Raw genomic sequence first — 13489 nt, 5'->3', positions numbered from 1 at the left:
TACACTAAACTCCATTATGTTCTAATACCGATGGGACTTATTGATGTCAACGCATCGCGCGTTCAGGTCACCACAAATCACAACCGGGTTGTCAATCGTGCGTTCTCCCGCTGTGTTAAAATCATGTCTAAATAATCAAGTACTTGTTCACTAGTGTGTATACCAGGGGGATCACAGATGTTAATCACCAACATATGCCTTTGAAATCCCCCATGTATATTTATTTGGACTTCCAGCCATCACATTTTTATTTTGCTAAAGTCACCCCGAGTGGGACGGGTATGCACAGACGTGGGTCCCAAGTCTTGCCGGCCTAGAGACCCCAGCTACTCCTCACTGATGATGCCCAACAAGACTGAAACATGTCTGGAGATTCTTGTGGTCTTGTGCAGAAGGGATGTGACCTAGCAGTTCTGGCTGGACTGCCCCTTTTGGGGTAGGACCAAGCCTGATTTGCATATGGTTTTTCCCCTTCTGTAATAGCTTGGCACGCTGAAAAATGATGGTCTGGATGGTTGCCCAGAGCTATGCCCGTGGTTATGATTAATTCAAAACCTTCCAGCCTTCACCTTTTTATTTTGCTTATTTATTTGGACTTCAACAGCTAAAAAATTACCCCCCATGTCCATAGCCAAAACTATAGTGGAGGCAAATACGTTGTTCATCCCAATCATCAAGCCTCCCTTTGAGCGACCACTTCCTCCAACTGGTAAATTGTATATCAATCCAATTCAACGTTAAGTCACTCATGTCTATTGTATTGCAAGTATGTTGTTTTGCAGCATACATTTTTCAGGGGATGCCATCAGTCTCCACTTCAATGTGCACTCCTGGTGCCACACATGACATCAGGGGGAGTATATATGGAGACACTGGCCCCTTAAGAACTCAGTAGCAAAGTTACATTTGTCAATCAATGCTTTTCTCAAAAGGGCAAGACTCTCTCGAGCAGACAATCTCCTGCTTTCTGTTGACACTGAAGGCAAAGAAACCCAACATGAGGGGTCCCCCAAAGGTTGAAGATTCCCTCGAGAGTCTCCTGGTTGAGCTCATGCATGTGATGCAACATCTGTTGCTTTTCAGTGCCCAGATACCTACGGGTTTGGCACGCTCTACAAATGTTAAATAAATAAATAAGAAATGCAAGAACTGCCGATTCAGGCCTCTTCAGGACACTTCACAGATTCGAGGAAGGTGAGTTCCATCGACAGTCTCTGCACATAGGCGATTACAGTTGTCCTTCCAGTCCTCGTCACAGCAGCTGCTCCTGGACAGGTTCCTGTGAAGATGGAAAGCTAAAATTCAGGGAGAAGTCTACTAGTGGCACAAGCTGACGACCATAGAAGTTATGGATTTGAATGCGGACAGGCATTGCTTTTGGTGAGGTGACGGGAGAGGTGGGCAGTCCAGGTACAATTCCGAAGGGTCAGACAGGCAGGTTCCACGAGAAGGCATCAAGTCTAATTGGTACCACTACTCCAAGGGCTGAAGCACTGAGATCCAGCAGAGGAGCAGGGCTTCACAGGGGTGGCAACTGGAAGGGATGCTGGGCCGCTTCAGGAGTTGTCATTTAATCTTCAGCAGGCTGCTCTTTTACAAGGGATTTTGGCTCCAAGGATGATCTGAAGAAACGTCTGTAGAGGTCCTCTTCTTATCCAAAAGCTAAGCTGGAAGCAAGTCCAAACCCATCAATCGTAAGGATCTGCACCATTCAAACAGCCAGTTGTTGTCCAATCAGGGACCATTACTGGTTTCACATTTGCCCCACACCTAGAATTTCTGGCACCAAGGATGTGGACTGAGACTAGACAATCTCACCCACTTCTGGGCCGCACACAAAGGCATCACTAAGCCTGCGATAAGCAACAGCTTTTCTGGGCAAGTGTATGACTGTATAAGGGATTTCCTGACCTGGCAAGGAACAAATAAGGCCAAACAGGGGGGGGGGGGGGCATGCTGCCGGATGGAGCTTAACCTGTTAGCAAGCCGAGGACCGTTGACATAAGCTCTCAGAATACATCCTGTTTTTGTTGCCAAAATCTGCATGGAGGTGTATAAAGTCACTCACCATCCACCCACCAAATGTCGGGAGAATTGGCTGCACGGTTCCAGAGTTGCACTGTGTTTTTAGTGCGACTCAGAGGGGCTTTCTGGTCAGCCCTGCTCACTTCGCGCGGCGCAGCACCACGGCAGAAAGGCAGCCAAGCTGCCTGCCACTATCTCTCCACAGCGGGAGTTCGAAGACCTGTGGCGGCACAGATGAAGCTATACCGGTGGCGAGACATAGGTAGCCCTGAAGAGCATGTGGGCGCTCCGGTAATCATCCGTAGAGCGCCTGCACATGCACGGCTACCGGGGCAGAATCTACAGATAGTGCCACGCTTCTCCCCAGCAGACGGATGCAACGCTTAAGGTGAGGCCAACCCTGTCTCCTCACCTCATTCAGAAACCAAACGTACCAACGCACAGCGGGACATTGTATAATCTCACAGGGGACAACACAGCCAGATCTCTCTGATTTGGGAAGACTGCCACGTTCGGAAGCCCTCCCTGCTCTGCATGAAATGGTAACACTACACTGAAGCCAGAGCGCACCCGCAGGCCAACCTTCCGACAACTCCAGCAGGGGCCCCAGGGACACCTATAACTCTACGCAATCGCGAGGCTCGCTAACCCTTGAATTAAGGCGCTCACCAGCAGGGATTCAATCATCACGGCCCCGTTCACAACCCACACTACGAGGGGAGCTGGGGAGGCCTATGACACGCAGGATTCAACCGCGACACTGTAATACGGCTGTTGAAGGCAGATGTTGTAGCTCCCCGCCCCTCCCCCCCCCATAACCTGCTGAAGTGTCTTCCATAACAGACTGCCAAGGAGCCCAGCATCCACACAGAGAAGCACACCATCAATCATTGAAACTGCTGAGATGCCTGGGTACCCGACCTGAAAGGGCGAACTGCGCCTTGTGAGCGAGGCACTAACCGGGCGCAAAACCCTCACTTGGACAGAGAGATACCGCCCTCATCTGCGTAGCAAGGCCCTGCACTGAGCACGACAACCGGGGGAGGTCTTGGTATAATACAGAGCCTGGGCACACCACATGGGATGCTTAACCAGCAACTGACTGAGCCATCCGGAGTAAAAGGGCGCTACAAGTTCAGGCCCAACATCTGGGCATACCACAGCACCATACATTTTGGTGTTTCGCAACTCAGGTACCCACTGGCACAAGGATTTGGCCAGTATACCCAACAATAAAACGTACTTCTTCACTTTCCCTGAAGAAGCTGTCACCTTTGTCGAGTCCAGCATCCCATTGCCATCCATGCAACCACCCGGAACTACCGGCAGGGGCGATGAAGCCCCCCAACATTGTCTAATTGAGGGGTTCGAAACAGTTGACTCATACTATACTCAGAAACAATGGACACGAGGCAAAGTAGCGGACACTTAAGTATTGCATTTTCCTCCTATATAGCCATTTACTGCTAGCACCGTCATACTACTTATTGCCATTAATCATTATGTGTACTGGAAACGTTTAAGTTGTTAATTTATGGGCAGTCTTGTTTTACTCCATGTCCTCGGCTGCCGCTGAAACGCCCCGCAATGCGGGTGCAATGGTTAAACAAACGGGTTAAGATTTGGAAGGGAGGGGGACACATAGTTGAAGTTCGGGGAACTATGAGGGAGGTTGCAGGAATGCAAAGGGTGTTAAAGTTAAAAAGCACTGACATACATAAGATGGACATATGACAACACGAAGTGACACTTGAACACTGTGGAACACACTAGAAACTGTACGGAGTATGGCTGAAACTGACCCAAAAGCCCTTAAATTGATAAGATGGAATGTAAGGGGGCTGGGGATGCAAATTAAAACACGGAAGATAATAGCACATATTAACAGAATGGGTGCCCAGATCGCATTCCTCCAGGAGACTCATTTATTGGGATGGCAGGCGGACAAAATAGCACCTGGTTGGGATAACCACTGCTTTTACACGTCCTACTGGAGCAGAGCACAAGGAGTACTCACACTGATACATAAGGCATTACCTTATACACACTTGGTTGCTAAATGCAACCCAGAGGGCCACTTCGTGATCTTTTCGGTGAGCTTCCCGTGAACAGAGATTCTCCTTCTTAATCTCTATGGCCCAAATACGGATGAACCAGATTACTACACTAACATCTTTCAGGCATGTGCTAAATACCCCACTGCTCATATAATCATAGGTGGGGGACTTCAACACGATATTGAACACCCAGCTGGATCGCACGTCCTAAGCCCCAGTACACTCACCCAAGCTGCACGCACTAATCACACGCACATGACCGACCTTAACCTACGCGATGTTTGGCGATCCGTACACATAGAGAAACGTGCATATACTTTCTACTCCTCGGTGCATGACATGCACTCTAGAATCAAGGTTTGGCTGACATCCCAGGGGGGGTTCTAGGATGGGTGTCTTGAAGCGACAATACTACCTAGAACGCTGTCGGACCACTCTCCAGTATTGTTGACACTACACATTCCGAAAGTCTCCCCACGAAGATCCCCGTGGAGATTTAAGGCGGCCTGCGCTGTTAGATCAAGTAAATAAGTCCAACTTGACCCTACATATTGAGGAATATTTCGAAATAAACGAAGGTACGGTATAGAGGCAAGCAACGTTATGGCAAGCCTTCAAGGTATACATAAGAGGGATCACCATGTCGACTGAACTATGAGTGCTTAAAGACATCGTGGGGAACTCTGATGCCGCGAGGGGTGCATAGCTCAGCTGCAAGAACTATACACCATTAACCCAACTGCTCAGACCAAACTAGATATCAAGACTCAACTCTCTGAGTACAATGAGGCAGCAGAACGAGAAATTCCATACTTTGACAAAACGGCGGCCGCTAGATGATACGGTGAACAGGAACGCCCCAGTAAACTCCTGGCTATGTTGGTGAGAGGGGAGCGCAGCAATTCCAACATCCCATGTATAACACGACCAGATGGGTCGGTGGTTACCGATCAGGGAGAAATAGGGGAAGTATTCTATGACTTTTATGCAAACCTATACTCTCCCTAAAGTGTCACCACAGAGGAAGAGATAGATACTTAGCTAGGATACCCACTACACCTTTATCGACCAAATCGAGGGAAGCTCTAGAAACTCCCTTGAACCAGGCTGAGATAACTGAAGCAATCACATCTCTACCAAATGGGAAGACCCCGGGGTCCGATGGTTTGAGTACCGAATTCTACAAAGAGTTCACTACGACCTTGGTACCCAGACTCCTGGCAGTCTGGACTGAAGCTCTAAACACTGGCAAACTACCTGAAACAACTAGAGAGGCAATCATTACTCTGCTGTTAAAACCCAGGAAACGGCCAGAGGAATGCGGCTCCTACAGGTCCCTCTCACTAATAAACACTGGCGCGAAAGTATTTGCTAAAATACTGGCCACACAATTAAACCCTCTGATGCTGCATATGGTCCATGAGGACCAGGCCGGTTTGTATTGGACAGGTCCACAGCGACTAATATACGCCACTGTTATAATATCCTTGCGTCAATACCAAAGACACACAAGGAGTAGCCCTGGCACTATGCAAAAAGTATTCAACACAGTCTACTGGCCCTTTCTATTTAAAGTACTCAATAATTATGGATTCGGGCCGAACTTTATAAGATGGGTGCGAATATTATACACAAAACCAAATGCCAGAATTTGCATCAACTGGATCCTCTCGAAGGTCCTGGGGTTGGCCTGGGGTACCAGACAGGGCTGTCCTGTATCCCCTTTATTATTTGCTTTAGTCATAGAACCACTTGCAGATTGAATGAGAGCTCGACATAGCAAGATGGGAATCTGCTTGGCGGGTAGGATTGAGATCATTACACTATACGCTGACGACATAATGTTGTATTTGAAAAACCCTGAAGCTAACCTTGCCAAGGCGCTATGCTCAGTCAAAGAATTCAGGGAATACTCTGGACTGAAGTTGAATTCGACCAAATCAGAGATATTTCCACTCACAGAAGCCACACCCATACCCACAGTTATACAGGCTCCAATGGGCCCCCACACGGGTTAAATATTTAGGCGTCGAAATAGCGCGCAGAGTGCAAATCGTCCGCGCCACAAATTATTCAGCCATTGCAGACGTGCTGTGTTCCATGCTTGAATGGTGGAGGGGCTTGCCACTCTCGCTCATGGCCAGGCTTGCCCTGATCAAAATGATCATTCTACACCCACTATTTTATTTATTCAGCAATGTCCCCGTGTGGCCAGGCAGGTCTTTTTCCAATAAAATGCAGGGAGCATGTACAGCATTTATCTGGAAAGGGCAACCAAGGGCGAGCTAGCGAAGACTCTCCCAAACGTACCCCCAGGGGCGGCCTTTCTGCCCCATATTTTGAATTATATTATCTTGCAGCACAAGCTTATTATACTACATACTGGATAGAAGAAAACCCCCAAGCACCACATTCTGTGATTGAAGCAAACACAATGGGCCCATTGAAGCTTTTACACAAAGCGGCAGAAGCCAAAGTAAAAAATGACACCACCATCAACCCAGCGCTAGCGACTTGCTCAGCCTGGAATAGAATGGCCGGACACCCCGGACACGAAATTTTGTATCACCCTAACATGCCACTGTGGGAGGCCCACTACCTCCCTCCCACCCCAGGACAAGATCCTCACCATACATTGGAAAGACAAAGGGGTACATCGGTTTGGTGATTTGTTTCTATATAAACAGTTCATCAGCTGGGAGGAAATAAACTAGACCATAGGGGGTAAACCACTGCAGAAATTGCAATACTTAAGACTGCGATCCGCCATGGCAGAAATATGGGCTGTTTTCCCTAATGAACTGCAGATACACCCGGGCTTGGGGTACATGTTTGTCGCTAACACAACCAAGACATCCATCTCTACACTATATAAAATCGCACAGACCACTAGAGAAACATTAGCCCCAGAAGATAAAAGGAAATGGGGCATAGATGTAGACTGCATCATCACTGACCACTGATGGGCTAAATTGTGTGCATTAACCCAAAAGGTCTCGTATAACTCTCGCTATCGGATAATACATTACAAAGTATTACATAGTTGAAACCGACGGGAAATGCCCCAGATGTGGGAGTGATTGGGCTGGCATGCTACACATGTTGTAGTCATGTACTCGCTTGACCATATACTGGACTGAAGTGTGTGATGTACTCGATGAAATGGCAGACCAACCTATGGCATGGGACCCGGGCTTATGCATGTTGGGTACGGTTCATAAAATGAATCCCACCTGGCATAAACTACTCAATCTCAGCCTGGTACTTGCAAAGCAGACAATATTGATTAGATGGAAATGTTCAGAACCCTCTACAAAAAATTACTGGGAAAGGGACATGGTATGAACCAATGATTGTGAAGAAACATATGCCAGCTTACTACCCCTACGCATTCGCCCAAGAGACATAGGGAGCAACTATAAACAATATTTGTCAGATAAAAATACAAGAGAGCAATTCTGAAGCAATATAATAATGTATGTGAGTGTACCAGTTCACTATTTAACAAAATGACGGCAATGTTGTTAATTGTAAGTCAAACTATGTTGATATGTCTGTGCAAGTTAAAATAAAAGTTTTTTTAAAAAAAACAGAGAAGGCCAAACAACAATATAGCCAAAAAAGCAGCAGAAAACATTTGGCACAGCCATTTTAGGACACTAGCCATGTTTAGTAGCCAAACACGATTAATGCAAATGTGAACACCAAACATAATGCTAAAACAGTACAAATGTGTCCTTTGCCACCAGCTTAGCTTTAGGCACATATAAAAGTGACCATGAATCCCATGTGTAGAAAGCTAGAGTGATACAAATGTATCCCAATTGCACTGCACTGTAAGGTGCAGAGTGCAATGTTTAAAAAGTAGAAGAATTAAAAAGGGAAACATAGTTTCCCAGTACAGATAGTCTGAAGGACTGTTCAGCTTCCCCATAACAATGAGCAAAAGGGAAGTGAAGTTGAAGGCTTTACTTCCCTTCAAAATGTCAAGACAGGATTTAATCGGAGCAAAAAGAATGGGGTTCCATAGGAAACTATGGAGGGAAAGTTACATATTTTCTAACAGTGTCCAACAAATATTTCCAAATGCAGCTTTTGCTGGAAGATCTAGATCATCCATTAGGAGTCTGAGAGGAAGCACTAATCCATTAGAAAGAACATTACTGAGAGTTATGTAATTTGTTCTTCTGATCTTAACAGTGTAAGGTTGTAGAAGTATGAGGGTGACACTCAGGTGACATATTTTTGGTTATAGAGCTTTATTGTGTACAAATAAAAGAGAAATCCCTACCTGGCCCTATTACTAAGAGGGGTTCCCCTGCCTCAACCAAATATTAAGGACTGTCAGGATGTCCGTCAAAAACAAATATTCCACTGTTGTGTGTTGAACTATTTCCTTCCCTTACACTCTAAATTAAACTAGGTAAAGGGGTGATCTTCGTGGTCCAGAAGAATGGCCCCTTTCTTCTGGACGATAGACCAAAGTTCACCTTTGTGTGATTTAAAAGGAAAAGTTATTCAAAAAGGTCAAAATCAAGTGTCTGTTTTCTTGGCTTGGTACTCCACCAATGCACACGGACAAAGAAAGTCTTGTATATCCACTGTGGTACGGGGGATGTCTCCCTCGTCCCCCAACCTCAGGTTTCTCAATACTTTTCACACTGCCAGAAGGTAAGACTCCCTTCCCCTTGTCTCAGAATGCCAAGGAAATTACTCCCTTCTCATACAATGTTCGCAAACACCAAGATGGGACAATCCCTTTGTTAGGCAGAATTACATGCAGTAGCCTTTGGGAACACAACACACAATTGAGACTACAAGTGACAGTACAAATTCACCTTTGGTACAAGCTTGTACTACACAGTAAAGTGGAAGCGATGGTTGAGCAGCCAGACTTATCTCAAGAGCAAGTGAGCAGTATGAAATAGTTACACATAGGACAGCAATTACTATGATTCAAACAAACACTGACTCAAGGTTTCCAATTAAATGAATATACATGTATTTACTCTTTAGTTATATAACATTTCACTATCATAAAGCAATTTAAAAATCACAATCTTAATACACCACACCACTCCCAATAATTTCCAGACAAGTTAAGCTCGCAAAATGGCACTCCAGCAATTTAAAAGGGAGGGGAAGACAAAGTTAATAGAAATTGAACCACACCAACAGGTAAGTACTTCGGGCAATTGAGCAAGAGGAACTACAGTGATAGAATCAGGTAGAAAAGGCTTAGGGCCAAAGTCAATGGGTCAAAAGTCTTTGCTCAAGATCACACGGTTCAGGGAAGTTCGCGCTAAAGTTCTTGCCACGGATTCCGGACGAGGTTGGTTGGCAGAAAAGTTAGTTCAAAGAGAAGAGAAGGATAAGCCCTCGGATTGGAGAAAGATTTCAAACACTTTGAACGAAACGGACAACCGGATTTGCACAGTACCTTAAAACAGAGAAGCTGTAGCTGAGGCGGACGTTCCTGGTAGTTCCTGCAGGCTCACGGTTCCTGAAGCGATTGTCGGACTGACAAGAAGTAGGAAGACTGGAGGGTCCTGCACTACCCAGGGAAGAAACCAGCAGCAGAGCGAAACTAATAAAAGGTGCGCTCCTTAAAACCCAAGCAGGGTCCAAGCTTCCTGGCTATCCGGCCCACTGTAGCTCTGTCCAGCGAATTCGACCAGAGGCGGGGTCCTGGCTTGCAGTTTGGGTGAACTGGTCGGTCCCACCAGCTCAAGGGGAGAAGTTTCCTGGAGGATATTCTCTGTCGTCGTATTCTGAAGATTCGGACCTGCTGCAGGGCGGTTCAGTCGTTGTAGGTGTCCTCTCCCATCAGCTCGTCATTGGTTCTTTCGTTCTAGTGGCGAGAATGCCTTTCCAGTCCCAGAGACCTGCTTGTTTTCCCCCATTCACACAGCCTGGCTGTGAATCGCACATCAGGGTGGCTGTCCTGGCAAGGACAGTCACCCAGCCAATCAAACAGGAGTGTGACTTGGGTTACCCAGGGAACCCATGGCAGGGGTCCTAAGACCCCTCCCTCACATCATGCCTACCCAGACTTTCAGGTGGAAGCCCGTGAAAAGACGGCGAACAAAGGGACCAAACCTGGTTTGGCGTGCAGAGTAAAACACGAGAAAGACTTTAACAAAAAGAAATGGTGAATAAATCCAGCCGGAGCCGAAATAAAATATATTTGGTCAAGCAGGTTTAAGTTTGAGTCTAATAAAATAGCCTAAAACAATACCATGGTTATTTAAGATAACCGCGGTATGAAAAATAGGGAAGTTACCACTGCCACCAGCCAAGTCTTGATGAAAAGGGAGCGAAACAGTGCTTCAAGAGAAACAGACAAAAAGGGGTAAGAATTAACCCTTTCCAATACTCCATGTAAGATGGGTTGTGCTGGGTCTGTGATTTAAAGAGACTACATAAAGTTAATGGCAACTTTACATGTTTCTGGGAGACAGAAGTCAGTCCCAGAAAATTGGAGTCAGTGGGAAGTCTAAAAGACAACCCTGTGTCACTGCACTGAAGGTGCTGTGTAACACAAATAAAAAGGATGCTCATGGAGTAGGTGAGGCTCCAGAGCCTAAGATCACACAAATGGTAAAAGCACACACAGCAAAACACATATAAGAGTGGAAAAAAGGCTCACACTCTTACCAGGTGAAAAAAATAAACCCTAGAAATCCAGCAAAGCTGCTGAGGGACTCGTTAGGTAAGGGAATTCAGCCATTTATGAGAATTCTCCCTAACACCCCTTTCCCCTGCCTTTCTCTGACTCTTCACAGAGCAAGGACTCAATTCTCTTGACTTCTTTCACACTGTCCATCATAACCAGGGGGAATGACTCCCTTCTCCTGGCCTTTCTCAGACTTTTCAATATGCCAAGAGTAGGGGGTCACTTCTCTTGGCTTCTCTCACAATGTTCATCAATGAAAAACAAAAGTCTCTTGTATTCACAAATGTTCAGTTCACCAGTATTAGGGGGTTGGCCCCCTCCCCCTAACCTTCTCAGGCTCTTCAACTAGTTTCACAATATCAAGGGGAACTAATTCCATCCCCCAATCTCTTCCGGCTTTGCAAACCACAACTGTGAATGTCAGGGGAATGCTTCGCTTCCCCTGTGCTTTTCAGACTTTCTTTCGCAGTTCGAAATGCCCAATGTGATGGCTGCTTCCCGTGGCCTTTTTCTCAGCTATGGACAATTCACCATGCCAAGAGGGGAGAGAGGGGGGGGTGGTCAGGGTTGGCTGCTACCCCGGATCTGATCTCTTCCGGCTTTATAAAATACAACTCTGAATGCCAGGGGGGGAATGCCTCTCTTCCCCTGTGTTTTTCCAGCTTTCTTTCGGCAGTTCAAAATGCTTGGCGTGATGGCTGATTCCCCTGGCCCTTCTCAACCTACAGCTTAGGCAATTCACCATGCCAGGGGAATGGCTGCTTCGCATGAGCTTTCTCTGCTTTCTGGGCACAGTCAACTTGGTTTACTCCCCTGCCAGGTACCATGACTATGAAGAACAACAAGGATGCTTCTTGTTACTTTTATGGGTGCAAGTCCCAGACCCTCGCTTTCTCCTATTTCTTGTGGCCCCGGTGCCACCCCGGCCACCCGCATACCTTTCCTCGTGATCAGCGGTGGTCAGTGTCTACCTGGACGCCTGCGATCTGCCGTGGGGCTTCCCCGTCTCTCTGCGTCTCCCTCCGTTCTGCGGCTGCTATGCAGTGTAAATCCTCCTCCTCTTTGCGTCACTCCTGCTTGCCAGACTTCAGGGACATGAGGAACTTCCTCTTCTCTTCTTGGCTCATCGAGTGGTCCCTCCACACAGCACCTGCTTCGCACCAGCTTGCTCCCGCCTCAGTGTCCTCGTCTGCCTTTTCTCTTCTTCCTGGGCGTTGCTTGCTCTCGTGGTTTCTACTGGGAGGGCTTGACAACATTGTCCATTCACAGTTTTTATATCTGTCTCAGTACAAGTACGATTACTCCCTATTGGGTTTGCTGGACTCTTCCTCATGCGAGTTTTCCAGTAACTTTCAGTCAAGTTGTCCCTACTCTTCCTCGTCTCAGTGGTACTCATAAAGGCTGGATTTATCTGCTTTACACAGGTACATGCATGTGTGGGGGACTAATGTACTGTGCTCAGAGGATGAGGTAGGTTGTGATGCATTTTGTTTATACTGCGTTCTCCCCGAAGAGTCGTCCCTTGTCCCAAGGGGTGGGGGGAATCCCTCCCCAGGAGATCTTCCCACTGAGTAACACCCCCATTGGGATTATCGAGCAGTGACCTCACCTCCCTGGCCTCATGGGAAGGGTCCCCACCTAGGGGAGAAGAGACGACATCCGAGGATTCTTCACATAGACTATGAAGATAAGTGTATTGACCATTGTATATTATCCTCAGACTGTACTCTTTATAATGGCTTTATTGTTATGGATTGTCCCTAAAACATATCATTGCATGGCTTCCTGTTTGCCGATCTACCTTCATTGAAACAATGAGTGAATGTACTGTTCTGACTTTTGAAAGTATTCTCTTCAGCTCCTGTTGGCAGTGTGTGAGAAAATCACAACAATTGGCACAAGCTGTCAGGGTGCCATGCTCCCGTCGATCACTAATGTAATCAACCTTGCAGACAGTCATGATCGGGCAGCCTTTGCCATGGTAACGCACGTCAAGCAAGAGCCGAGGGAACGGGAGAACAGCGAATCGAAGGAGGAGGTGAGACCTTGTTTAATTTTCAGGGCATCAGATGTGCATTTTCACTCACCAGCACAGAGGAGGCATAGGATGGAAAGTATAGTTTGAAGCTGCTTTGATTTTATGTTGCTCTAAATCATTGTGTGGTATTTGCTAGTCGAGACCAATGAAATGCCTCCTCCATTCTGCCTTACATTTTTAAACAAGCTTATTATATTTCACATTTTGTGTGATTGCCTCTTAGTCTTTATAGTGACTGTATACTACACACAAAACTAACTGTATTTGTAAAACATGTAGTGGCTTATCTCAATGCCATGATAGCTCTTTTATCACTCTGGACGGATGAAAGCCTGTGCTTTCCCATTCTAGGTTTTAAGCACGAGTGCACTGTGTGACATAACGATTATGCTATCTAGCAATCATAAATCATTGCAACTTTAAGGATGGAGTTTTGTGAAAGCTCTTCTTTTTGAAAGCTGTTCTCGAAGTAGTTTTCTTCTCTGGTCTTTTAATTGTTTGCTTCAGTCTGATTCCTTCTGTCTGATATTGCAGCCCTCAGCTTTTTCTTTCTCTTGTGTTGGATGATGTAGTCTATTTGGTGTATCTCTGTGGAGGTTCAGCCTCTGGAAACTTAGTTATTCAGGCATTGATAGTACATTATGGCAGAGGCCTGAATCCTTTTGGTTCTTCAGCTGATTTGAGCTAAAACTC

The 13489-nt window shown here is 46.4% G+C and overlaps 1 protein-coding gene across 8 annotated transcripts in view; it reads left to right on the top strand.

The window, feature by feature from the left end:
- TRRAP (transformation/transcription domain associated protein) overlaps positions 1-13489 on the top strand; it is a 2065012-nt gene that overhangs the window by 1436314 nt on the left and 615209 nt on the right. For all 8 annotated transcript variants that reach the window (XM_069647248.1, XM_069647247.1, XM_069647244.1 and 5 more), the window contains one exon: positions 12617-12796. In XM_069647248.1, the coding sequence (XP_069503349.1) occupies positions 12617-12796 (180 nt within the window). The remainder of the gene's footprint in view (positions 1-12616; positions 12797-13489) is intronic.

This window comes from Ambystoma mexicanum, chromosome 2q (assembly GCF_040938575.1).
Source record: "Ambystoma mexicanum isolate Mex_15411 chromosome 2q, UKY_AmexF1_1, whole genome shotgun sequence".
NCBI classification, from domain to species: Eukaryota; Metazoa; Chordata; class Amphibia; order Caudata; family Ambystomatidae; genus Ambystoma; species Ambystoma mexicanum.
Note: the sequence above shows the minus strand (reverse complement) of the source record. Positions and strands in the feature narration are given on the sequence as shown.